At 40.4% G+C, this 27,891-nt stretch overlaps 2 protein-coding genes across 2 annotated transcripts in view; both read right to left on the reverse strand.

The window, feature by feature from the left end:
- syne3 (spectrin repeat containing, nuclear envelope family member 3) overlaps positions 1-15,758 on the reverse strand; it is a 20,042-nt gene extending 4,284 nt beyond the window's left edge. Inside the window, exons 1-17 of the mRNA XM_035532912.1 lie at positions 15,653-15,758; positions 14,476-14,634; positions 13,284-13,456; positions 11,145-11,454; positions 10,484-10,639; positions 9,838-10,182; positions 8,989-9,125; positions 7,969-8,143; positions 7,478-7,660; positions 7,052-7,195; positions 6,499-6,633; positions 5,892-6,053; positions 2,854-3,026; positions 2,023-2,704; positions 1,760-1,918; positions 958-1,128; positions 634-669 (exon numbers count right to left, since the gene is read on the reverse strand). Coding sequence (XP_035388805.1) covers positions 634-669; positions 958-1,128; positions 1,760-1,918; positions 2,023-2,704; positions 2,854-3,026; positions 5,892-6,053; positions 6,499-6,633; positions 7,052-7,195; positions 7,478-7,660; positions 7,969-8,143; positions 8,989-9,125; positions 9,838-10,182; positions 10,484-10,639; positions 11,145-11,454; positions 13,284-13,456; positions 14,476-14,619 — 3,285 coding nt within the window. The 5' untranslated portion in view covers positions 14,620-14,634; positions 15,653-15,758. The remainder of the gene's footprint in view (positions 1-633; positions 670-957; positions 1,129-1,759; positions 1,919-2,022; positions 2,705-2,853; positions 3,027-5,891; positions 6,054-6,498; positions 6,634-7,051; positions 7,196-7,477; positions 7,661-7,968; positions 8,144-8,988; positions 9,126-9,837; positions 10,183-10,483; positions 10,640-11,144; positions 11,455-13,283; positions 13,457-14,475; positions 14,635-15,652) is intronic.
- Positions 15,759-16,047: 289 nt separating this feature from the next.
- gabrr2a (gamma-aminobutyric acid type A receptor subunit rho2a) lies at positions 16,048-27,617 on the reverse strand. The gene is made up of 9 exons (XM_027030873.2): positions 27,380-27,617; positions 25,921-26,027; positions 22,199-22,266; positions 21,269-21,492; positions 20,251-20,333; positions 19,738-19,878; positions 19,475-19,627; positions 19,119-19,327; positions 16,048-17,235 (listed from the first exon to the last, which is right to left on the reverse strand). Exons 1-9 carry the CDS (start codon positions 27,502-27,504, stop codon positions 16,927-16,929), a joined length of 1,419 nt encoding a protein of 472 aa, XP_026886674.1. The 5' UTR covers positions 27,505-27,617; the 3' UTR covers positions 16,048-16,926.
- Positions 27,618-27,891: the final 274 nt, after the last annotated feature.

A 27,891-nucleotide genomic window follows, 5' to 3' on the forward strand; every position in this document is an offset into this window, starting at 1 on the left:
ACTTCCCACTAAATGAGGTTGTTTTGGTTGGGAGAGCTCTTCTGTTTGAGCTTATTTAGTTGGTCAAACAAGGGCACGGCTGCCTCTCTCAGCCTACTGAGAGCAAGAACCCTCTCTGGATCAGCTGACCTACATGACAGCGTGCAGAACCAAAACACATGCAAAAAATTTTTTTCTAATGGTTAAAAGCCTGTTTTTGAAGACCAATGTTTTTAGAAACCGCAAAGCCTAGTTAAATGTGCATAAAGTACAAACTATATCCAGCTGACTGAGTGGTAGAGGAATAAAATTGCAATGTAACTCATATTCATGATGCATGAGCGTACTTTTTATCAAATAATGGCACATGAAAGTGTGTGAGTTGGGAGCAACAGTCTTCCCTCCCTTCTACCACCTGTCGTTATCCTCACTCCTCCTCATCCTTCTAAAAATACACCTAAACACCACATGTCCAAATCTACAGTTCATCTTGACAGGAGCTTCATGACCACACATTTGTTATTTATCCATATCTGCTCATATAGCAGCTATAAGAGTTTGGCACTTCAAGGTACCCATGTACCTTTTGAAAGTTTTTATGACATAAAATATACAAGCATTGTTTCCTTCAAAAGCATACAGTTATCAAATTACCTTTCTGGATCGAATGTGCTCCTGGACACCTTCATCCTGGAAGGAAGCGGTATACTCAGTTAAGTAGTGCTACAAGTGTGCCTCCCTGTGGTTGGAACTGACAACATTTCAATATACATATAATGGACAGATTTACTGCACTAGCAACACATGCACTGCATTTTCTCCCTGAAAAACTGTATTTTTTGCACTTCAAAAATTTAGCGTTAAAATTTTATTTCTAACAAAAAGATACACAGGAAGTAGACGCCAATCAAAAAAAATAAAAAATAAATCACACCACCATGTATTTTAGCACCCCCTACTGGTCACTCTTTGCAGTACCTTGTGCCTGTTAGCTTTGAGATTTCCTGCATCCTTCAGTTTGGATTTATAGAGCATCCATCTGTAGCGTAGCTCCTCCAGACTCACATCCTCTGCTGCAGCCTCTGACTGCCAGGAGTTCATCAGCTCCTGGAACCGAGCCTGTCCTTGTGTCAAGCCAGCGCGCAAACTCTGCAGTGAAATGGACACACACACAGTGAGACAGAGATACACAGAGAGAGAGAGAGAGAGAGAGAGAGAGAGAGATAGGGAGAGACAGAAATTCATAGCTGTTTTTATTTATTTTATCTAATGAATGAAAGAAGAAAGTGTAAAGTACTTGGAAAGCAAAAAAAGATGACCATTCATGCATACTGACTTTCATCTTAACATCTTATCAGATAAGGATTACTTTAATGGAATGTCTAAAACAATACTTTTAAATACTCCTTTCCCATACTCCCATTTGGAAAGCTTTACACACTACACATAAACCAAGACCAAAACCACGAGCTAAGAGTCTGATTCCACTGCCAGAAACTATATTTGGTCAACTGGCAGAGTGCCTGGTGTTTATGAGGCTTGTGTTTATGGGAGACAAAGGTAACAGGCCTAACAGCCAATGACCTAGCCAGCAGGTCTCAGAGCCAGGTTCATGACCCCCGGCTGAGGTACTTCACACTCTAATGCAAAGAAGCTCGCATACGGCATATATGCAACGTTTGACTTATCATCAAAACGTTTTGAAATTTTCTGAGCAAACATGAAAATTTAATCAAAAGGGTTGAGAAGAAAGAGCAGCATCATGACAAACAACCCCAACCTTCAGTGCATCCTGCCTTATCTTCAGTTCTTTGGTGCTCAAATTTCTTTGGTTGTTTACAACCCCTGCAAGTTTGCTGTTCTCCTTACAGAGCCAGGCCTCAAATTCTCTCCGGCGAGCTTCCCAATCGGTATGCTGCTCTCTCGCCTGAGAACCCCTCTGGAATACAGAAACGATTTTGCTTAGCGCTGTTAGCATGCTGGTGGAACAGTTTTGTGATAAGAACGAAGTCAGAGTGTACGATGGAATAAATTTATTCTCACCTGGGTGACATGCTCTGGGCCATGAGCGGCATTGATTGAAGCTGTCTTGTATGGAGATGGTTGCCTATGTCTGAGCTCAGGATCACAGGCAACGATGTGCTCCCTGAGCCCAGGCATGTGAGGAGACTTAGCGCCACTCTGCTTAGCACTGCCATAGTGGCCAGTACTCGCTAAGCCGCGTCCTCCCTGAAAATCCACATCCTCTATCCCGGTCAGGTGCTCTCTTACCCCACCTCCGGTCCACTCTCCACCCCTTGGTCGGCCTTTTCTCCCCACCCCCGCTCCAGAGAAGTCTCCGCCTTCCTCAAACTCCCCGCCCACCTCCCCATAACCTCGGCTAAGTGCAAACGAGTCCGCTTCATCGTCGGTTCTCCCTGTCAGCTCTGGGATATTTTCGGTTCCTCCTGGATGGATCTTCCAGTCATCCACTTCAGTCGTGCCACCGAGGGCAAACATCCCCACCAGTCCTCGGCTTGAACCCAAGGCCCAAAGGTCAAGCTCTTGACCTGGCTGGTCAACTGCCTCGTCTCCGCTTATGGGACCACTGCCTCTCAGCACACTCCGTCCCACCACCTGCGCTCCTCTCTGATCAAACCCCTGGGAATGATCTACCTGATCTAAGGCCTCAGGTGTGTGGAATGATGAACCGGTCTCCCCTGTCATCCCATTGCCATTCAAAAGCCTGAAAATGAAAGTAAGAATTATAAAAGTGTGGCTTTAATAACCTTATTACTGCCTTCTGTGTAGGTCTATCGTATGATTACCCTCGCTCCCAAAACATGGAGCCAGGCAGCTGATATGCTGATGTCACTTCCTGTCCTAGTAGCTCACCTGAACAAGTTGAGGCTGAGCTCATGGAGGGCCACCCAGGATTCACGGAGGCGCTTGAGGTCACGCAGAATGTGAACTTTGCCCTCCTCAGAGGTCTTGGCCAGCACGACCTGACCCTGGCCTTCCGTACGGTGCAGCTGCAGCTCCTTCTCTGGGAACTCGCCAAGCGCTCTCTGCAGTTTCCAGTGGGAAACAGCATTCATGGTGAACACAGCATGGTGGCATTCCAGAGAAATGGCTAGGCAGACTTAAAATTGTAATTACACACAGGATAACATGTAAAATATCCTGGGCCAAATCATTACAGCTTCACATATGATCCAGCTCACTCTCTTCAAGAAGACACTACCTCTCAAGATACTAAAAGAAATATAAGATAAAAGTGAAATATGTATGTATGTTGAACCACATCGTTCTATAGGTTGAAGAGCCATGTGCAAATGAATGTAAATCCAGCACAAGTCAGCATTTGTACAACTTGGGTTTCTAATTTTTAATTTTTAATTGTTTTCTATTCCTTAATTAACTCACATTTGAATAGCAATGACACTAAGACTTGTTTTTTATTGTTCCTTTTATCTGGTATGTGCTATATTTTAAGGATATTTAATAGTGCAAGAGCAAAGGCTTTTAAATAATAATGAGCCCTAATGAAACATCTGATGTGTGTATTAACCAGAGCTAATCCTGCTGAAATAAACAAGCTAGTTAGGTCAGAGCTAATTGTACATCACAAAACCTTACAGCTTATCTGCAATTATTTGGTACAGACTGATTCAATTCTCTTTCAATTATTTAAAGGTGTCATATAATACATTTATTAAGCATTTTAAATTGTTCTCTGATGTCTGTCTAGAAGGTATGTGGCTTTAGTTAGGGCAAAAAAAAAAGCCCAGATGCGGTTTTACACATGATTTGGCCCTGGAAGGAAATACAAGCTTGTTTCTTTTTTTACATCCCTTTTTTTTTAATAATTGATGAGCTATGTTCTGACTGGCGGGATTGTGGCGAGGTACCATGGTGACTCACACAGAATCAATAGGTCAAAATCAATCGCTAGCTAACTGTGAGAGGGGAACTGCCATGTATGTTTGAGCCAACATCAGATGTTATTTCAGTTCTCAAACTAAACTGATTTATAGATTGACCAGAACATTTATTTACAATTCATTGGTAGAGATGCTACAAGGAGCGAGTTAGCTAGCTGTAGGCCTAGACTGGATATCTCTAAGCAATTCAACTAGTTAGCTAGCTTCTGAATTATATCTTGCTGATAAAATATAAATTAAAAACGTACCTGACAGAGACTGACAAGAATTGCGTGTGGGCATATGTGTGTGTGCGTGTGTCTGTGTGTGTATGTGTGTGCGCACACGCGTGTGTGTAAATGTCTTTACAATGATAACCTATGTTGTTAGTACCAGCTAAGTGGCCTCAACAAGATAAAGCGCTATTTACCAAACATATATATTGTGTTTTGTGTGGGACTAAACAGGCAAAACATTCCTGGGACAAGGATTAGGGTCAGCAGGGCCTTCAGTAGGTAGTTGTTACACTTGCACTAAAACTGGTGCACAACATTTATAACTTAAGGGAGAACAGTGTTAGACAGAGGACAGTGGCACAATAACACTGGTTAACAAAGATTTTGCCCCAGGCAAAAAAGACCTGTGTCCTGTGTATTTTTGCATGCCAAACCCAAATATGTTTTCAGAAGTTCTCTATCACCCATAGTTTTCTTTGTTTCTTTGTTCTAGTGTACTTGCATATCATTATATACTATTATATACATTATATACTATTATATACATGATATACTATTATATACATGATATACTATTATATACATTATATACTATTATATATTCCATTATAGAATGGAAACGCAACAAAGGGAAGTGAATCCTCTGTATCGGCAGCCTACTGCTGGACACTGAGGAGGAATGTTCCTAAGGGCCGAATATACTACATTTCAGTAGATTTGTACATATTTTAAGTGTAGTAACAGTGTTATTTATGAGTAAGTAATATATCATTGTTGTTAAATTTTTTTGCCGTGTCACTTGCTGTGGAAGATTCTACTATTCATTACTATAAGGTCCACCTATTCTAGTTTGTGGGACAAAAAAGTAAAAATGTTGTCCAATGTAAATGAACATCAAGTGTTTCACTCATGGCCAAGAAAAGTGTACCTGTGTTTTACAAAGGAAGTAACAAAATATAATGTGGTTCACAAATCAGGTCAGTAAATATACAGTTAGCTGTAGTGGCTTGGAGCAGATCCTCTCCCTGAGATATTAACAGTGTCTCATTTGTGGGGGCTGGTAGAGCTCAAATTGCATGGAAAAAAGCAATAGATACCAAACAGCCTTCAGACACCTCTGCAGCAATGGATATTTTATGAATTCAGCTTTATGCAAATTGCAAGTTGCAATATAAAATGTAACATTTTTATCATTGTTGTAGGCTAATCTGTTCGTGAGGAGGGAAACTTTTCCTTTTACGAGAACACAACCATATGTTTACTATGTTTCATATTATACTATCTATGCTGCATATGTTGACTAGGTTGCACATATTGCTGAGGGTTTCATATGATAATGAGTCCCTAATGAAACATCCAAAGTGTACATTTTCCGGAGTTAACCGCAACATAAACTAGTTGGTTAATTCTGAACAAACAAGTTTCAACTAGTCCTGAAAGGGCAGACGAAGGGAATCGGCCTTGAAGGTGACAGAATTCCATTTACATTGAGCCCTCATAGATAGAACTGTGACTGTAATAACACTAACCATGCACATTTGATGCCACATCCTTAACAGGAGAGGCTTAGTCGGGTGGAAAATGTTTTTTATTATTATTACTTGGTGTTCAGTCCAGCTCCGTTGAAATGGTAGTACATTCGTACTTCGCTATGGCTTTTATTGTAATAAAGATTCACCATTTTTCAGAGAGACAGACATCCATTTTTCCTACAGTGTGTACATGTGGCTACAGTGTACATGTGGCTGAGTGTGTGTGTTCACGTGTGAGACACCTCTGCTTCGTGCTGCCGGTTCTCCACGCTCCAGTCTCCACTTGGTCTGCGAAAGGACTCCAGCTTCTGCCTCATAATCATCAGCCATTTCTCCACGTTGAGCAGACTGTCATGGAAACTCTCATGTTCTGAAATACTCTCCTCACTCTCATTCACCCTCACCTGAACATACACACACACACACACACACGCATATGCACACCAACACCCCAACACAAAGTACACATGCACACACAAACAACCATAAACAATGCCGCTTCAAATTCGCAGGCTGGTAAAGATCAGGATAACTTTGTTCAATAAATAAATAGCTCCTCAGGCCAAAACAGTGCATTACAACTAAAATAAGCACAGCTTGATCAAGATCTTCGTCATCATCATCATCATCATCATCAGAATCAAAGCACAGCAGGAGGATATGGAAACCAGGGAGGCACATCTTCACATCTTCCTCAGATGTCGAGGACTGAGTCAGAATTACTTAAAACCAGGCATTTTGAAGAGGCTAGTTAGAGGATATAAATTTACCCCATGAAAGTTTCCACATCCATACTCATTAAAAAGACCAGAACTTTACTTAATCAGGTCTTTGGGTGAACAACCTTACCCGTACGGCTTTATAAAGCAGTTTCCAGTCTGCATAGAGATGCTCGAACTTGGTCCTGTTGGTCGGGCTGGAGGACACCAGCGTCTCCAGGGCTGTGATGTGAGCCTCGCACTCCTCCAGGTCCCTCTTAATGACCTGCGCAGAGACAGACCAGGCAGTGCTAAAACCCATGGCAACATCCACCTCTTCATTAGCATGCAGCGGAGCTGGGATCACGCAGCCCAACATCTGAGAGCTGGCCTAACGTGGCTCTCATCAGCATCGTTAATGACATGTGACTCTGTGTGCGCTGCTCAAATGTGCAGGTGAAGCACTTAAGGCAATGCTGTGTTCAAAAAAGCCTACTACATACTACTTGCTTACTACTACGGTGACCCGTATGCAGTATGCAGTATGTTGTAGGCTATTTGGAACACATTGATGTCTGTGGGCATTGGCTTGGACCTGATCAGGCTGCAGTACAGACACTGCAATGCGGATACAATCTAAAGACCCATCAAAGTCACCGCATTCATGGATATTGTCTTTCAGTTAGACATCTTCCAGCACACACCTTTAGCTGGTCACCCTGACTCTTCTTGGCCAGAATATCGGGTTGGAGTCCTTCTGCTGCCTGGAATCTCTCCCTGATGATAGCCAGCTTCTTGTAAATAGAGTCATAGGCATCGCCAAAGTCCTTTGTTCTTGATATCAACCCCTTAGCAGGTGGAAAGACAAAATTTCTTCTAGCATTCCAAAAAACCCTTTTTTAAGTGAAGTTATTAAATTGGGAGAAGGTGGCAGAGGGCAACAACATGGGTTTTCTTAAAAGACCAGTGTGTTTAAGAAATATGGACATTATGTCGTGGTTAAGGCCTTCCTGCAGCCCAAGAAGAAACAATAAAGGTGGGCGGGTACCTGCAGCTGACCCTTCCACTACAGAAGTGGGCGGGTACCTGCAGTTCACCCTTCCTATACCGAAGTAAACGTTGGTGGGTACCTGGAGCTCACTCTTCCTCTGCAGGAGTTGGCTGTGCAGTGTCTCCCTCTTCCTCACGTCAGCACCCAGCTCCTCCAGCAAGCTCTCAGCTTTTTCCTGGCCAAAGACGGCGCCCAGCAGGTCGGCCTTCACCTGGAGCAGGCTCAGCCGCTCTTGGAGCTGCACGCTGTGCTTCAGGAGCTTCTGCGGTGGGAGAGAAGAAGGCAAGATCCTGAACAAAAAACAGACGATTCACACATGACTGAATAAAAATGAATGAAGTCGTTGAGGATTTTTAACATCATGCTAAAGTCCTGAGTGAAGAGGTTCTGACAAAGCCAAAACACGACTCCAGTCTGTGTAGTGTCACCAAAACAGCTATCAGTGGCAAACATAAAAATCTAAAATCAAGTTCACGCCTTAAAATAGGTAAATAGATAGGGTTTTCGTTGAACACCAAAGCACTTATGTGAATGAGGCAATGCCTAATACCTTGGCAAAGGGGGTCTCACCTCAATGTTCTGCACAAGCAGAGCGATGTGGGAGAACTCCGTCACGTCCGCCGAGGTCTCCAGCACCTGTGACACCATGTGACTCCACTGGCTGAAGCCATGGAGCGGGTCCTGCAGAGCCTGTCTCAGCGCAGTCTCACTTTCCGAGGACAGCCTGGACAACCTGCCTTTCAGACTGTACCACACACACACACACACACACACAAAAAAACACAAAACACTGTCCAGCACAAGTAAAGCACATGTCCACTTTCACACTATTTTCCTATATATTACTAAGGATATGTTGTTACACTATTTCATTCCTCTAAATATATGAATGCATAAGTATGTAAACACCACATACCTTAATCTGTCTTTTATACTGCACAGATGGATGTTCATAACAAAAAATAATATGACTATATGTATTAATTGTGCCCTAGATCACGAGACCTGAGTGTTGTACGCAACTTGGTAAACATTAGAAGGCAAAACCAGTTCATGTCCAGCCCTGTCCAATATTTGTGGGGAAAAAATGAGGAGGAAAATGAGAACTTGTTAAATCTGTTGCCATGTAAGCTTATTCCAGGCAAACTGAAAACAATTCATTGGCTGCTGTAAGAAGATTGGCAGTGAGATTAGAAATTAAATGGAGCTGTTTTATCAAAGCAGTGCCCAAATTTTATTTGTTTAAAAGAAACATCAGGACTTGTATTGGTTGACTGTTAAAAATTAAAAATTATGGGTTGAACATTTTAGCTGTTAAAAGCTGGTGCTTTAATTTAGACAAAAAAATCCTGCTGAATTCAAATTTATTTTTAGAATTTTTTCATCACTTAAAAAAAAGGAACAATATAAAATATTTTCAATACAAGCGAAAAAAAAAAGGTTAAACCATGTATTGCAAGGTTAAAACGAAGCTAAAACACAAACATCAACAGAAAATAAATAATTTGCCATGAGAAATGTTAACATGAAAGTGAACACTCGAACCTCTTTACATATGTAATCATTGTAACGTTCTGCTGGGTCGCTCACCTCTGGTACTCCTTAACCGCAACCAGCACATGGTCAGAAAGCTCTCTGCAGTGCTGGGGGAACCTGAATAATTCCTTGAGCTGAGCTCTGAGCTGCTCCACCCTGGGCTCCTCTGCCAACAGCGTGTTCCGTACGCTCTGCAAAAGGAGCAGAAACCAATCGAGGCCACAGGCCACAATGAGCAAAGGTTCCATAATTTCCACGCCGGCACGGATGACTGGCTCCGCTTCAGAAGGCAAAGAGGGAGCGTTTTCATCAATCTAAAAAGGATATCACCCTCGTCAGAACTACCTCACTGTTTAAAATTCATTTGAAATGCAACCAGCTGTGTCTACTTCAGGGTTTCCTAATTTTAGCGACTTAGCGATGGCAGCATTTAATACTATAGCGGTACAATTCAGTGAATATAATTAAATGAATGAGTTAGTAATTATCTGACTGTTCAAAAATGACTCTGAATCAGGAAAACCACTGAAATATACAGTACAGAGGAAATGCATTTGAGTGAAAAACTAAACATTTATATTAGACATATATTTACTGTTGGAGAATTGTGCTAAACTTAAAAAAGTCAGAACACTAAAAAGCAGCACTTTTTCACAAAAAATAACAACATTCACATATTAATTACAAATTAATTACACTTTAATTACACCTTCGCTCAGTCATTATCTTCTAAGGTGTACTACCATGTTAAATTTGGAGGAAACTCCCTCTATATACCAACAGTGCTTCCTCCACAGTGTGGAGGCTGTCAGCATCTGTTTTACTGTAAGATTATGTGTACAGGAATACATGGAATTCTCATTCTAGTGGGTGGGGTGAAAGCCAGAGGAGAGGAGCACTCACCGTGTATTTCCTCCACTGGGCCACCATGTGGTCCTCGCTCCTTTCCACCTCCTTCCCCTCCAGCTCCTGACTCATCCTCCGCACCAGGGTCCGGAGCTCGCCGATACCTGCCTCCAGCTCCTCTCGGAGGTCCGTGTACCGGCTCTGTTCGTCCAGCACACCCTCGAGCTCCATGTCGACCTCCGCCAGTGCCAGACGCAGCCTCTGCCACTCAATCCGCAGCTGCTCCGCCTCCACGGCGACGTGGTCCGCTCCCGCCGGCGATGTGTTCACCTTCACGGCTTCGGCCTGGCCTTCGACGGCCAGCAACGCTTCCTCCTCCTGGGCAATGCTGGCTTCCAGCTCCTGGTGGCAGGAAGTGGTTTTAGTTCTTACAGCCTACTTCACTTTTCACCAATGCAAGTTATGTGATAAATGAACACAAGCAGTTAAAGGAGCAGAGATCAAAAGTTGACATAATGAACCAGGAAACAATGATGGACTATATTGTGAACTGAATTATGAACTATATTATGTACTTTTACTAGGGAGAAACTGACTGCGTTAAATAAGGTAGCTCCAGACTCAATCACTTTGTCTTGTCCATAAAAATACCTTAAGGCAACTGCATCCCCCCCCCCCCCCCCCACTAAGTGGGTTAATGTACCCGAAGGGCTTGGAGTCTATTCTCAGAAGTGCCCTCTGTCTCTTTGAAGTGGCTGAGTTCTTCTTTCTTTGACACCAGCCAGATTTGGAATTCATGAACGCAGTTTTGGTATTTCTGGTGTTCATCTGCAACTTTCTGAACCAGAGCCATCCTTTCCTGCAAAGAAACCAAACTCATCCTAAAATCTTAACGGAAAAAAACAGACCTTACCGTGAGATTTGAGTAAATCAAGATTTAACCTTTTCCTTTAGTTTGAGAGGTCAATATTCAAATCAGAAAGAGATTTTAAACATTTTAAACATAACTATGGCTACAGTGTTAAAATTACACTGTAAGTACTCTAATGTCATTCCACTTCTCCCTTCTCGGATAACACTGGTATAAAAAACATGTCCTAACACAATTCCGTGAATGAAAAAGTCCAGCTGGGTGAAATGGCCTTCTGCTTTTTCTATCATACCAAAGATTTTTTTAAATCTTAAAAAATAGATAAGAGACACAGTGAACCACGTTCATGGTGAACACCAGACCTCCAGTTAGTGAATTCTGGCATGTTTAACTGCTGATATTCTCCAGATTGTTTATGTGTCACCAAGCACGGATATCTTGAAATGCACTTTCAATTGTCAAAATTCTATTATGATGATGATTATGAAGCTACCTCGGCTCTGGCGCAGACACTGTTGTAGGCCCCATGCAGCCTTTCCATAGCACGCTCGTCCAGCGTCGGGTCCTCGGTGCGGTTGTAAAGCACCGCAGCCTCATCCAGGAGCCTGTCCAGGAGCACGGCCTGGGCCTTGACATCGCTGCACAGCACATGGTGGTGGTCCACCTGCCACAACTTCTCCCGGAGGCCCAGCTGCAGCTCAGGCTGTGGCCCCAACACCGCCTGCTGTTTTAACAGCCACGTAGCAAACTCCTCGTGTGCCTTCAGGTACTCAGACCAGTGCAGCCACACCCACTCTATACGGCTAGGACACAGGCACCAGTCAAAGTGAAGACCAGCATTTCTAATAGAGATGCACCGATCGATCGGCTGGTGACCGGATGTTTTTCAGCGCGATCGGCCATAACTGCTGACCGGCCGATCAGTCTCATATAACCGATTCTTTGCCGGTCACATTTATACTTGCACACCAAATGAGGGCAACAGTGGCACAAACACAGCCACACATGAACAGCACAGTTGACTGCACTAGGACTATATGTTGACAACATAAAGGTGACTTTTTGTTTGTAATACCTGGTGCACTTGTTTTCTTTTGAAAAACTTAAAATATTGCTCTTTATTTTATTTGGACGTTTGTGAAAAGAAAGGTTTTGTAACCTAGTGCACATTTCTATGTTGAATTGTAAGACGTTTCCATTAAAAAAGAAAAGTTGAACAAAAATGTTTCTGTATGCTGTCATTTATAACTCTTAGAAAGAAAAAAAAAAGAATATTTGCTAAAATTAGAATTGGCCAGTCGTGGTAAAAAATCGGAAATCCAAATCAGCCAAGAATATTGCAATTGGTGCATCTATAATGCCTAATTGGACAAAATGGACTTCAGTGTTAGCATTTCATGATAAAATTCGAAAGTCACACTGAACCTCAATTCAGCTGTTTATTACTGCATTTTAGTGACCCATCTATCTGAAATCGATTGCAAAGTTTAGCCATATTAAATAGTATTTTACATAATGAAAAATTTGTTAAAGTTATATAAAAACATGTATCAGTGTTTATAAATTTGTCAAACTGTATATTATATATTTTAATATCAGTATCTTACATCAATATCTTACATGTGGCACCAACTACAATAGCTATACACCTCATCACCTCTCTGTCCTGCATGTTTTTAACACCTATGTGATAACCATTATGTCTTAAAGCAGGGGCATCCTTAGGTATGAGCCTACAGGGCTTAAGCCCCAAATGTTTCAATGCCAGTCCCAAATTATTTTTCTATCTGAGGCTGATTAAAACAGTGCACTTTAGCACTACTGCAAATTTTTACATGTCCAGTCACCTCCCCTGTCTGAAAGTAAATTAGATAGAGCCAGTTTCTTACAGTAAAGCCAGCTACCCTTTTGAGATAAATACTGTGTAATTACAGTCCTCACCAAGGTATTTATGTACATGGCCTCATACCTTTTACATTACTTTTAACCACACTACTCTGATATCTGAAATCCATAGCCAAACTAGCTGCCAAAATATTCTGATGTTACCTGCATGACCACATAACTTGAGAGCTCAACAGGATTAGAAGTGACCCTGTCAACCCTGTTGAGTTGACTGTTTAGTTTACATTAGGCCAACGCTCAAGGAGTGAAATCCCCAAAAGCATAAAGACACTGTAATAAGTATCAAAAGCTACACAACAAAGCCTGTGAGAAATGTCAAGATTAGAGTCAAGGAAAATAAATTATATTTTGTTTAGATATTAAACTTATGTGTAGACTGTGATTGCATTTATATGACATATAACTCACAAACACACTTATAAAGTGCAATGCAAAACGTTACAGTTACACAGTATTTACACAAACTGTAGTTAGTAATACACAATTGCAGGTAATAAAGCAAAGATAGCATGTTCACACTTTTTGAATTCTTAGCTTCAAAAATCAGAAGCTTAATTTAGAGGCATGCTGATCTGAAACATCGTTTTTCGTTAATCCTTTATTCCAGACATGTGCCTTTGAAAATGTATTCAAAATGCACTGCTTTCCACTGTGCTCTATAATTTGCCATAAACCAAGCAAGACCTCTGTCTGCACATGAGAGAAAGCTAATCCCAGATATTCCCACCTGTGGCAATGGACAATATAGGTGGATGTCTCCTCCCACAGAGCTTTCAGGTCTTTAAGTTTGGAGTGAGTCTGGTTCTTCATCTCATCATCTCCATTCTTCAAGAGGGCATCAGCAGCCACCAGCACCGCATCCATCTTCAGCCGACCCTCCTGCTCCGAGTCCCGGATTTCCTTCACAACAAAAATTATTCCTCTCACTATTACTCACAACAAACAGTATTCTCTCTCAGTATTACTCACAACAAACAGTATTCTCTCTCAGTATTACTCACAACAAACAGTATTCTCTGTCAGTATTACTCACAACAAACAGCATTCTTTCTCACGCTTCTAATTCTGCCCATCTCTCAAGTCCGCCCATGTTGTATTTCGGGACGGGATGCGCAGAATTAAGGCACAGGCGGATAGTGAAGAAATGATACTAGCACATTAAAGGGCCCCTATCAAAGAAAACTGAATTTCCCTCGTTTTATTGAAATATTGAATTTCCCTCACTTTACTGAAGTATTGTTTCACAGCACACCATTCACTGTCCAAACTGTCCATATACGGAGCTGTCCATATTCTATATTATCTGTATCTATATTCTATATATTCTGTCCATATTCCATAAACTGTCCATATTCTAAGCAGTAGAACAGCCCACTTTGAAATCACTGTTCTTTGATACAAAGAGAACAAGCTCATTTACATATCTCCACCTATTAAGCCTACAACAGTTCAGTCCCACCCACTTATATTGCAATTTTGAATGAGGCACAATACAGGGATGCCAATAAGAACAGCATTCATGTACCTTAAATTTGTCTTAAAGGCACAGTATCAGAAACAGCATTTTTAATCTTAAGGGATAAAGAGAGGTTGGAAAACGGTTGTGTAAAAATTAATTATGACTGGTTTTGGAAATTAAAGCCACACAAACGTTTTAAGTGCACATCAAGGAAAAATATAGAAAAAAAGAAAACTGTAGGATATGAGCCCTTTAAATGTTTTCAGACGCTTAACCTTACTGGTGTTATGTATTGTATACAGATTTAAATTTTCCTCAGAGAATGCTTCACATTTTTATTTTTAGAGTATGAACACAGGGGTTCCTTTTTTTATCCAGTCCTCAAAGTAGCAGAATGCAAGATATCAGGTTTAGACTATATCAGTACATCCAATCTAGTTGCTGTAAGTTTGTGACTCACCTCTGTCTCCCTCAGCCTGGCTTCCAGTTCTTCCCTAGGCCCTTGAGTGTTGTCACTGAGCCTGAGCCTCTCCTGGATTGCCTGCATCCAGGCCAGGGCTTCCTCAAGGCTCTCTCGAAACTCATGCTGTTCCTGCTGTGTCATGGGCCTGTGGTAGACCTGCCAAAGAGAGGTTTTAAGACATAGCAGCTAATATTCCTAGCAAAATAACCAAAAATGTCCGTTTGGATCATGCTCTTTTGAGTCTGTGAATAATACTGCCTTGAGTAAATTGTGTTTGGGTTTCCTCGTGATCATAAATTTTCTCGTAATTGGAAAGTGATGTTTTGAGCAAAACCCCACTAGACCATGAGCCACTTTCCTGACTGACTCACATCTCCCACCGTACGCTATTCCTGCTTTTATTGGCTCAGCCGGCATTTCATATGCAAATAAGAATATTTTTAACTTTTTTCATAGACAGTGCTAATAAAAATTATAATAACAATAATTTTGGTATTAATAACAGACGTCCACAATAATAGCACATTTATTACTGCGGTACATTACAAACAAATTTCCATACAATGACCTACAGAGTTGTAGGAGTGGCATTTGGAAACTGAAAATAAAAGTAGGCTGTAATGTATTTTGAGAGTTACGAGCATACGACCCTCGTTCACTGCCATTCACTCTTTTTTACCTTCATCTCGCAATGACAGTCCTGACTCGAGCAGCATTGAGCTATATTTAAACAACGATAGCCATCTTATTCCTTAATTAGTCCGCCCAACATTTAACATTTCTAAGTCACTTACGCACAAAGCAATCAGTGCGAGATCATGTTAAACAACTGATTTGCATGTCAGTTTAACGAGTGAAAAAGAACCACCACGTTGTTAGTTATTTCAGGACGCAATATACGTTAAATCCTATTCCTGGGTCTTTAATGAGACGCTTAGGCAAAATACAGGATTACTGAAGCTATGATGTGTAAGTTATACATTACAGCTATTTTATGACTGCAGAACAACAAACACTACCGGCTATCGACATTAGCGTTAAATCCGAACATGGTGTAAAGTTTGTATTAGAAAAGTACTGCAGTAGATAGCGCAGACTGACTTGAAACGAAGATCGTGCACAATCGGCTACTGAAAAAATAGTCGTAACGAAGATAGAAGATATAAATACTTACTGTTAAGTGTGCATTCGAAGTAGAAAATGACCTTAATATCCCTCGAAGTACAAAGTTGAACGAGGATCGGAAGTAAGCGATCGTTACTGTAGTGCAGGCCTTTTAGTTGTATCGGATGGATGATGAGATTTGCCAGGCGAGAGCAACCAATCCGCCGAGCAACTGATAATCCTGTGCGTCACGCGGCGGGTCAAAATTCAAAATGAGCGCGCGCGCTTTCATCGCTAGGATTCGTACACTGTCGAGTGTATATTCACCTTTTATATGTCGAGCTTGCATTGATAAGCTTTGTCAGTACATTGTTATGAAACTAAATAAAAAACGAAGTAACCAAGCTACGTTACTTGTTTTTGCCTTATTTGTATGTTTGCTTATTTGAATAAGTTGCAGAGAGATTCATGACAAGACAGTTTTATTGATCATCCCAGAATGATCTGAAAACACCCTTCTCAATGAGGCTCCACTGAAAGAGTCATTTATATGATATACACATAACACTGCATGAGACAATCAAGAAGATTTTAATAAAATCAAGTAGCCTTGAAAATTTTATGTTGCACATAGGGCAAATTTAAAAAATAATATTTAATTACGGGATGACCCACCTTTTGCTTGTGGTGTGTTGTGCAGTTTAGAAGAAATAATAATCTTTGAGCAGGAGCTGGTAAAAATGTGCAGTCAACCAGCCCATGTAACACAGTAACATATAGTCATGTAACACAGTAACATATAGTCATGTAACACAGTAACGTATAGTCATGTAACACAGTAACATGTAGTCATGTAACACAGTAATAGTCATGTAATAAACTAAGGAGCATTTCATTAGATTTATTTCAAACATTCAAATAAGAGAAGCATCATAAATAAATTCACATAAACACAATAAAGTGTCCTTACTTTCCTCACTGGTCATAAATGCCATGCAGTACATAGTGATCCAGTTACTTAGATAAAGTTAGCAGATTAACAAAAAAATGGCAACAGTACTTCATATCTTTATTCAGTATTAATTGTAACAATAAATTACACCTATAGTAAATAAATACACTCACACATTTGAAACATTATGCATCACCAATAAGTTATCCACCGATCAAGGCCCAAACCGCCCACTGAAAATTAATCAAAATTAATTAATTCGCTGAAACCTCACAAGGGCCATAGCAGCTCAGTCTCACACAGTGCAAACCACGTACACACCAAAAAGACATGAAAGAAGTGGCCTGGGGGAGGTCAGCGAGTTTCCAAACCCCAAAGTATTATTGTGAACATCAGCAGTACACTGACCAGTATATGAGGTTGAAAAAAATGTAGGATCCCGGGAAGATGATGCGCGAGTACTTGTCGATAACATGGGTGTTCTGGATGATGCTGAAGTGACGGATGCCTTTCTTCTTAGCGGCGGTGGAGGCGTTGCTGACGGAAAGGTGCACCACCATGTGTTCTTGCTTCTCAGGTTCCTCTTCTGGCACCGTGGGGGCCGCAGTGTAGCCGGCCAAGCTGTTGGCGTCGGCCTCACCGTACATGCCGTCCAGGATCATGGTTCTGGTGTGCGACAGGCCACATGTGCAGGACAGAGACTGGAGCAGAAAGGGATCACAGCCAGACCAGAGGTCACAATAATGATGGAGAAAAAAAATCACAATAAATCACAGTTATAAATCACAGTGAGGTCAAAATTATAGCCAGCAGCTGTTAGTTGGACAATTTCCTGACATTATTCACCACCATCATCTAGTAATAGTGTTTTTCCTTGCTTCACAAGAACAATTTTATTCCCCGGAAAAAGACCACATTTGAGCAGAGATGTGAATACAGAAATTTCAGATGAAGAATGGAAAATGGTGAGTTAAAATACTCAGTGCCCATCTATTAATTCTAGACTAAATTGTACAGTATAAATGGATTATGCAGATATTAGCCCCTATTTATTAAGACAGGTTAATGACAATAATCCAGACACAGCCAGTAAGTGTGGTGTGGCGGTAGGGACACTCACTGAATGTGGGAATGCACTCAGATTGACAATTTTTGAAAGTATGTAATAGAAATGATATAATTAAATACTTCCAGTACCGGCCACAATGATGTATTCTTGTCTTATTCCCAGAAAACACAACAGTATCTAGTAGGGATTTTAAAATTGGTCAATATATGGTTCCTTCATGCAAAACAGTATTTCTTGTCAGTGGAAACAGTTAGAAGCACTAACAGTTGGCCAGGGCTTGAAGTCACTCTGTGTTCAGCCACACAAAAAACAACAACAAAAAAAGCATTTGCCATTAAAAAGAAACCACATAATTTTTAGAGATCTGGGGACAACTCTGTCAGTTTTTAGAAAGTCATTTATCAAAAAATATTTGTCTACCTGATGCATTGTCACATCTACCGACCACGCTCCCGAAACTATCAACCGACTACACCTATCTCTTCTTGTCTGAATCCTAATGTCTTTCACCTGTTATTCACCTTTAGCTTCTACCCATCTCTGCAGTGTTTTTGATCTCCTTTTGCCTTTGTGACAATTTGCCTGCCATTTTGTACATTTACTCTCTCCGTTCTGGTTACTGGCTGTGTCTGCCTTTGGTTTTGCTGTTTGGATTGCTCCTTTGTACTGACAATTTCTATTAAAAAAACCACACAAAACAAAAAAAACGCTGACGCCTTGCAATTAGATCCTGGTTTCATTATGTGACATGCATACTCGAACTTGAATTGATATTTCAGCCTGTGCTGGCACTCCATATGTATGTATATGGCTAGGCGTGGAGCAGGACGCACAGACTCCCTCCATAGTGACGTACATTAATTAACATAGAACACATACTATAACGATGGCAGTCACACACAACATTAACGAGGGACATGACTATACGTTTAACTGAACACAGGCTACACAACATTTAACAATGGCTACACAAATGTTTTAACAGACTTCAGCAAACAACGACCAACACGGTGCACACACTAGCAGAGGTTTAAATAGACACATGACAGTAACCCCGTGCAGGTACATGCAATCACGGAGGGCGTGGCTAAAATGACAAACCCCCCCCCCACACTACTTAATCAGCTCTTGCCATACAAATGCATTTCACAGTAGTGTTTATATATATATATATATATATATATATATATATATATATATATATATATATATATATATATATATATATATATATATATATATATATAATTCTTCTTGTTGTATTGTTATTGTTTTGTCTTTTTCCTTAAACTGTAATGGTGTGTCATGTTTGTTTGAAAAGTAATTATCCTGTTACGACTTATAACTGTTATACCAAAATCAATAAATAGCGTTAAATAATAATAATAGTTTTGTGATATGAAATTACACTTAAATTGCACCTTTCGCCGTACCCAAAGACGCTTTAGAACAAACATATTCCTCATTGCTTTTACATCCAGTCATAAGAAAGGGTACTTTATTAGCCTTTATTACCTGTGATCTAACTCTGTCTCGGAGTTTGCGCTCTCTCCTGTCCTGCACTGTAGAAAGGTAGTTCACTGCCGCGTACTCCAGCACAGAGAGGAAGACAAAGACGAAGCTGACCCACAGGTAAATGTCCACGGCTTTGATGTAGGAGACTCGTGGCATGGAGGCGTTCACTCCCGTGATGATGGTGGACATGGTGAGTACAGTGGTGATGCCTGCACAATGTGAAAATATGCTGTGAACATCTGTAGCACCTGTGAACACCCCCCCACCCGCCGCCCCCAACTCACTCCCCCACCCCTCGCCCTCACCGCACTGCCCCTCCCACCCTTGCGCTCTGCACCTACTGCCTGCAACCTCACCTAGGGAGACTCTAGCCGGGACGGCCCTGCGGTCGATCCAGAAGGAGACCCAGGAGAGCATGACCATGAGGGTGGCAGGGAAGTAGGTCTGTAGCAGGAAGAAGAAGATGTGTCGCCGCAAGGTGAAGTTGATGTAGAGACGGTTGTACCAGCCTAAAGAGATTCAGAGCTTTAAGATTCAGAGATTCAGAGAACTGCAGCTGCACTCAGGGGACCCAGGAGAAATTTCCAAGATCAGGTCACTACGGAACGTGGTCTCGCACCTGTGCTGCTGTAGAAAGCCAGCCGTGAGGTAGTGTGAAACTTCTGGATGAGGAACTGAGAGAGAGATATCCGGTCATCTGTGCTCAGAGACTCATCCCCATTCTTCCAGTACAGCATCAGATCTTCATCCGTATAAGCATCTGAGAAGCAGGTGGTAGCATGAACATAAAAACTGATGTAAACCACCAAATACATGGAATAAACATAAAATGGTCATAGTTTGCATCTTAAGTCATTAACCCTCTCCCAATCTGATATTTAAACTGGCAGATCCAAAGACAACAGATCATATGTGGATGTTTTGTAAAATTGGTGTGCACATAAAGCTAATTATACTTCTGCAGATGTAAATAGTTATGCATATGCAGGTGAACATAGTTATACATATGCAGAGGTAAATAGTTATGCATTTGCAAATGTTTGGACAACTGTGAAAAGAAAGTCCTTAGCAAAAATCTATGCTTTATGCTATGAATGCCTATTGTGTAAGCCAGTAAGAAAAGAGAGCTTACAGCTCTCCAACTCTAGAGAACAGGTCTGAGTGTCCAAAGGAAAGCGGCTGAAGTCCATGTTACAGGCAGCTGTAACCGTCACCCTGAGTCACAGAAACACAATACACACTAAAGAGCTTGAAGTTAACTCATCAAACCACAAGATAAACCATGCACATTAAGCTACAGTCAGTCACAACTGATGCAAAAGGATGCAATCAAGGGTAAAGTGTGAGGAAAACAGCAAGAAAAATGCTCTGCTCATGCATTATTCATTCAACTGCAACCACTGTCTGATGTGCTCTCTGGGAAAAGCTGTAAGCTGGTGCCATAGCCGGAGCAGTCCACCTCTTATCTGCAGATAAACGTAGGCCGGGCCCATCAATAATGACAATCTCCCTGCAGCAAGCACAACCAGTGTGGAATTTGACTTTGAACCTAGTGCTACCCTTCAATGTTACCCTGTACCCAGGTCAGACTAGCCTAATTCTTCACACACATCACCACAGACATTAGTGAGGACCAGCAGTTGAATTCTAATTTTAAAGCTACAGCAGTATGCAAATGTAATAGAATGACACTGCTGTAGAATATACCTTGCCTTTTCACAGGACATAGATTACAAAAAGAATTTTTAAAATTGCATGGTGGACACCGTAATTGCATGATTTACAAGTGGCTATCTTAATGTCCTAAATGAACGTTCAGTTCACCTACATGTTGTTTATAAGTTGTCCCAAGTAGTTTTAGCAAATAAATTCATAATATACGGTGGAATTACAGTTGAATTATTGTGGAATTACAATTAATACATTATAGCACACTAATCTAAATATGAAATCACATTTGCCAATTGATTTTTTAATCCCTAATTTATTAATGACATTTCAACAAAGTTAACAGAACACAGACTATAATATATACATAGGGAATGCTTTAAAAAAAAAAAAAATGAGTCACTATATTTTCACATGGGTAATGCACAACATTTCTGTGACATGATAAGTGACTTACTAAATCTGAGCTTGTTTGCCCTCACCTCATGCTGTACAGAACATGGCCATCTGGGTACACTCTCAGCATGATGTTGTCTGTGGTAGTGTCATGGATAAAAGATCTCTTAGAGTGTACAAAAAAAACATCTGGGACCCAGATCTTCTTCACTAGACGACCATCGAAAGTCATACTCTTGTTCGTGGTGCTGGCAAAAGACAGGCGCTCATCCTTCCAGTAGTGTCTAAGGTACAAGGTCATGGTGAAGTCCTACACAACAAAAGCAGAAGGCTTTGCACATCAAAGTGTCGCCTTGCAAACCTACACATCACAGTATACACCAACCCTATTGATAATGAAGGCATATTAAGTTAATGATATGCATCAATTATATTTTATAGAAGCTTTGGCACTTGTATAGACAGGAAATGTAACACTTCATCCTCAATACATATGCTACTCTAAATCAATAAAGCAGTTCATGACCCTATTCTTCCATTGTGTTATGTAACCATAAACATTTGGAGTAATTATGTACAGAGAAAGGCCCTCAGTCTCTCTGTTGCATCACACAGTGTCTTCATCCACAAGACATCCAATCAAAGAAATCCAAAAGGATTAAAAAATGCATATAGGTTGCATGGCTGTCGTACATCATTATTGTTTGGGTTAGACAGCATAGTCAAACTCAAGCATATAACCTCAAAGATCCATCATCAAACACTCAGAGTTTCTCTAGTTTGAAACATCTGCTAGGTTGCCCTATATACTGCATAATCCAATCCAACAGCAAGACAAGCAAAAAGCAACAGTTTCTCAAATGTGATCATAAGAAAATTGAACATTTTAAATTTAACATTGACATTACTGGAAACATAATATGTATCATATTCACAAAGGATGTCTGAGCGCTTTTCAGATCGATTTTTGCAATGTAAATGCAAGGATTTTGAAGTGAATATGTGCTTGAACCTACCATATCTACTTCTGAAATACTGTCCAAACTTTCCACTTGCACATCAACTCCAACTGGAATAGCAGGGCCTTTGATGAACAATAAACAAATATGCAGTTAGCTGGAATTTGCTGTCAATGTTGTTATGACATTGTAATAATATTAATCTAATTTAATTTTGTATAAGATGTTAAAAATACTATATAACATTTCATTTACTTAGGAAAATTGTGTGTGGGAGCTGCGTGGGTAAGTGTGCCTAATTTAGGCCCCTGACACGTCCTGATACCAGGACCGCAATTGGCCTTAATTAGGAGGATTCTCATTAAACAAGTCTTCGTATTAGAATCTAGATCTGTGATTTTTCAGATCTCTGCACATAGGGACTCCACTGCCATCTGAGAGTCTCTGAGCAATGCTGCTTCTCCAGGGAGAAGCCAAGTTCACAGAGCACCCAGCTGGAACTGCACCTTTGATATCTTACACTGTACTTCTCTCAATGGGCCCTTTGTAGTACACAGAAGCACTTGCTCTCTCAGGGATTACGCTGATAGCACTATCAAGTCTGTCTAAAGCCCAGTCTCTGTGGTTAAATGATGTGTGTTAATATGTGCATATGAACACGGATGATGAAGGAAGGCTGGAAAGATGATACTTTCACCACATCACCCTGAACCCAAAATAATCTGACCAAATTACTAGAGATGGTAAATGGTGGATTAAACCTCAGTGCTCAGAAAGATGCTGAAACCAATAAACACTTAGTAGTTGTGATTACTTGTCATTTGACAAACAGTGGCCAATTATGAGAAGAAAGGACTATTATCACTGAAATCACTTTGGATAATCACAACTCAGACACTTTGGATAATCGCAACGCAGTAATTTTGTTACCCATTACCCAGAAATTAAATCAAAGTCAGATATCAAGTTCATGATTTTACAGAGAAACGATTTATGTAATCTTGAAATTAATATTCAGAGTATGTGAGAGAAGCAGGTAGAGTAGGCGAGAGAAGCAAGTGTAACCCTCATGCAAACCAGTCAATTTGCATGTCACGTGACATCTAGTTCAACTCTGCTATGCGTCGACTGTGGAAAGAAACATCCCAGCATATATGCACAAGATAACATTCTGTGAGAAGTTGTCCTCAGCACGTACAGTTCTCTCTACAAAGAAAAGATTCTGTAGCAAGCTGCCCAATTGTTGGCTTTATGCCTTAAGAATGTTTTTTTGCTTTTTACTGTGTATAAATAACCCAGCGTGTGACTATCTCTTCAGTCTCGGCTCCGCAGCACTGTGTGTGTGTGAGACTCCTTTTAGCAAAAAGCTTACCATAAAACACAAACAAAGAAAGACATTTTATTTCCAGATTTCCACCACACCACAAACTAATCAGCCCCCTGCTGTAAGTCTGTGTGTAAAAGCAACTGAGTGACCTTGAATGAATATAAACTGAGCGTATATTTAAGGATCTTAATTTTTTTCCAGAATTATTTATGTTAATGGCACATGTGAATACCCTGACTCATCAAAACACCTACAAAACACTGATTAAGAATATCTGAGGTTAACCAGGTGGCTCACAGCACAAGTTGTACTAAAATGTACTAAATATGTACTAAAAAAAGAAAAATAAAAGCCACACAGTTCATTTACATAGTTCAAATCTCTCCAATATCAGTAGTAAAATGATCAGTATCATGATGATAACACATGGTAATTGTAAAAATTGCAACTGATAATGACAAGTGTAAAACATTGTTTAAACAGCTTTAACAGGGGGGATGGAGAGAGATGATGTCATGCCTCACAGTGAGTGGGTACATGGAGTGGCTCCAATACAGCGGAGGTTCCAGCCTGTCAGGGGTTTGACTGGGGACGGTGTGACATTGGCTGTAGGGCAATTATTTATTCACTTATTTATTTACTCTTTGGTGTGTTTATGCAGGAGCATGTCAACAAAATGCATTCTTTGAAATAAATGGAGAGAAATAAACAAGTAATTGGTATGAAAGGTTTGACTGATGATAAAAGTCAGCAGGATTCTTTGCTGGATTCCTGACAGTGAAATACTATTCCTTTTTTTGCAACTAACAATGTCAATATTAATACCATTAGAATTTTTTATGACTCCTTTTGTCTGAGCTGCCAAAAGAAAAGAAAATTTACTGATAAAAGCCATAAATTAAATAAATAAATAAAAATAAAAGAAATAAAAATAAAAAATACGTCATTGATCAATTTAGCAATGTCCAAAAATACTGCATGTATGTAATCCATGACATTATGAAATCCATACCACTATGTCATAATCCATAAAGAGAAGGCAAATACTGAGGCTATATATTAAATGATTGAGGTGCTCCCTTTTTGCAGGATTATCCCAAATCTTAATGCACCATTGGTTATTGGTCTGGGGATTATGTGTGCACTGCAGCCAAACTGCAACAAGTTCCTGTCCTTTCTGATATAAAAGCCCAACTCATGCTGAGCATGTCACTTTCTACCTAAGATACTCTAATGAGTAGCAGTCCAACCACAGTAAACGAGGGTTTGAGAGCTGGTAGATGGTGTGTCTACTACAGAAATGAGGTTAGAAACGCTTTAACTGTCTTCTGACATCAGGCTGTGGAGAGGTAGCATTCAACGGATTACATCATATTGTGAGGTCTGTGGATTCACTGGAAGGGCTGAAATTTGTACGAATGTGTGTCAGCTATTTTAATCTCTTTCTGTGTGGCCTGTTGCCGAAGGTGTGCCCTGTCACAGGAAAAACAAGAGCTTCTACACAAGGAACTGTCATTAGTTATACATTCTGAGCAAAAACAAAAGTAGAAAAGAGTATTATTATCTGCATGCATGCATACAGATAAAAATACTTTTTTCTGCTTTTGAAAAGTGCCAGGGAGATATAAAAAGATGCTATCGCTGACTGAATTAGAGGAGGAACTATAAATATTTTTCAGTGCTCGAGGCACCAACCTTTAAATTTCAAAGTTAGACCCTGAACACATTTTCATTTGCTCCTATAATGTAGTATTCCAGTCCTGTTGTTGTAAGGTTAGAAGAGTCAGAACGCTCATGCTGCATAGATACCAAAAGATGTTTTTTAAGATAATATACAGTATTTATAAGAATCAAAGCTGATGGCTTGTATCAGATCCTGAGAAAAGCAACTGAAATAAACCTGCACTGGGAGTGATCCTCATATTAAAGTTCTTGACTGATCTCTGGAGATGACTGGAACAAGAACTATGGCATGGTTGTCATAGAAACTCAGATGTGAAAAGACTTCAGTCAAAGTCTAGTGTCTTTGCTACCTTAAAGTCTAAAAAAATCACGTCAGTGAACATGTGTTGTGTTGCACAATATTAATAGATGTTAAAGCAAACCCTCAGTATGTTTATGTATACATGTTTTTCATTCTTTCTTTATTTAGTGAACTATTATTTAAGTTGCCATAGACATGGCCTTTCTGGATTTCTCAAAGTATTAGATAAATACTGGATAATTGAAATAAACAAGGCTGTCTTTGATTTATTTAGACTAAACAATTTCCAAAAGTGGTATTTCAGTTCATTTCCTAATCCCATTTTGCATAATTTCAAAAATACTAAAACTTGGGTTATGGTTTTTATTCTAACAGGTTTCTGATGCTGTTATGACACCGCATAATTGGAAAAAGGGATCAGAACATATGGAGCAGTTCTGCACTGGAATTGATAAATAATGACCTCACCTCCAAAAGCTGGTCGCATAGTGAAGTCATGGTCTTCCACCCTCAGCAGGTGCTCTGTCTTCAGCTTCCTGGCCTTAGTTACATCTGGAGGTTTTTTCATCAGAGAGCTAGAAAAGTACAAAATAGACTGTCTTTAATCTGTAATCTTAGACTGGCTTTAAAATATAACCAATTTATAGACTCTATAGGGTGGACTCTATAGGGTGTAGTCATCATGGGCTCTATAGGGTGTCATATAACTATATAGTCTGCACTCCAAAATCTATATTCAGTGCTTACCACTGCAGTTCCATGGCATATGAAAAGTCTAACAAGCAGTTGTATTTACTGTACTACTGTACTGTACTACTTACTATCATTTAGCAGATCTTATAATACACTGATATATTACATGATATTGTTTTTAGTTGGTAATTTCATAGCAATTATTGACCAGTGAGTGGTTCCAGTTGTGCTTCTGATTTTCCCACTGCCATTTCGATTTACAGCTCATGGTGTTTCAGATAGAAGAACATAAACGCAGAAAAGATTCTGACGTAAGCAACTTATTTTTAAGTGTTCTTTTATTATTTGTCTTATACCACAGTAGGTTACTCAAGTACACCGTGTGAGAGGTAAGGTGTCTCTCTTTAACGGAATAACCTTGTATCTCAGTAGTGGACGGACGACTCCACTAGCCTCAAATGGACAAATGGACGAAACGTGCCCGTTTCACGTGGCTATACCACAGTGGGCGAGGGGCAGCAGGCACGGAGTTTCGCTCAGAGTCAGTGTCTGCTGTCTGACTCATTCCAACTGTGACCTAGCCTTTGCCCTCATTAAGCGAGAAGAAGAGACATGAAAAGAGAGCAGGGCGTAAGGGGTTTAATTATAGCCTACTGTTGGACACTTTCGGGCCATTTATATTTTACCCGCAATGTCTTAGAATCGTCTCCAGTTTCGTCAGTTGCATCTTATCTTCCTCACCATCTTTAGCTGCTTGTGCTGTTGTCCCCATCACTGTCTTCCTCATTACCATCACCCCATCAATACTCTTTCACCATCGGTGCTGCCCACACCGCTAGAATTAGTCTGGTAACTTTGTGACCACCTTCATCATCATCAACTCCACCATTCACGCCACCAGCACAACATTTAGGATCACAGTAGTTTATACATAATTTATTTTTGATTCTTCAGTGTTACTTCCCTATTTTTCTACAACAATTTTCACCACCGTTTAATTCTCTTTCTGTATTAATAATCTGTTGTTATATTATAGTGGTCATTATGCTCCGTCACCACCCTGTTATCGTAAGAAGCAGCACCAGCGTCTTATCTAATATTATTCCAAAAAGATATGAGTTATCACATTTGTGATTTTATGTATTCAGTTTCAAGCTTCTTGTTCACGCAGTGTCCACAACGACGACATCACATTTAATTTACTTACAAAGAAAGAGGTAATGAAATCACTTACGTCCCTCGTTTTTCAGTTTCAACAGATCTCGTCCACCTTTTTTCTCTTGTACGATGCTTCCTGCACTCGTTGATTGGCAACAAACAGATAACTAAAATCAGCAAGTGTCTAAAATAAAGCATCATGTGTGCGTCCCAAAAACCAAATAAATCCACAGGTGTATCCTGAAAGTCGATTTAATCCACGAGAGTGCTGACTAGTAAACGGCAGCATCGTTCCATTCACGGCGCTGTAAAAGGTGCACCCTGCTCTGCTAAAGGAACGAGATTCTCCTATGGTTTAAATATCACCGCTAAATATAATGCGTGCGCCGAGCGGCGTCTTCTGTTTGTCATTGGTTATCTGCTGCGCAGCTGCTTGGAGGCGCTCAAACCGCGCAGACCATATCGTAAGCACAAGGCATCATGCGCGGGCTACGCTCTGCAGGATACCTTTTAGTTGACAAAGAATTATTAAGAAGGCGCACAAAGACCCATGTTCTGGAGTGGCTGTTCTTCCCCTCTACAACAACT

Source organism: Electrophorus electricus, chromosome 13 (assembly GCF_013358815.1).
Source record: "Electrophorus electricus isolate fEleEle1 chromosome 13, fEleEle1.pri, whole genome shotgun sequence".
In the NCBI taxonomy this organism is placed as follows: domain Eukaryota; kingdom Metazoa; phylum Chordata; class Actinopteri; order Gymnotiformes; family Gymnotidae; genus Electrophorus; species Electrophorus electricus.

Coding starts and splice junctions, on each gene's coding strand:
- gabrr2a (XM_027030873.2), bottom strand. CDS start 27,504: ATGATGCTTTATTTTAGACACTTGCTGATTTTAGTTATCTGTTTGTTG. Junction 19,879..20,250: donor TTCTCTAGAGTTGGAGAGCT/GTAAGCTCTCTT, acceptor CCTGCTTCTCAG/ATGCTTATACGGATGAAGAT. Junction 17,236..19,118: donor GAGACAGAGTTAGATCACAG/GTAATAAAGGCT, acceptor TTTCTGCTCCAG/TCTCTGTCCTGCACATGTGG.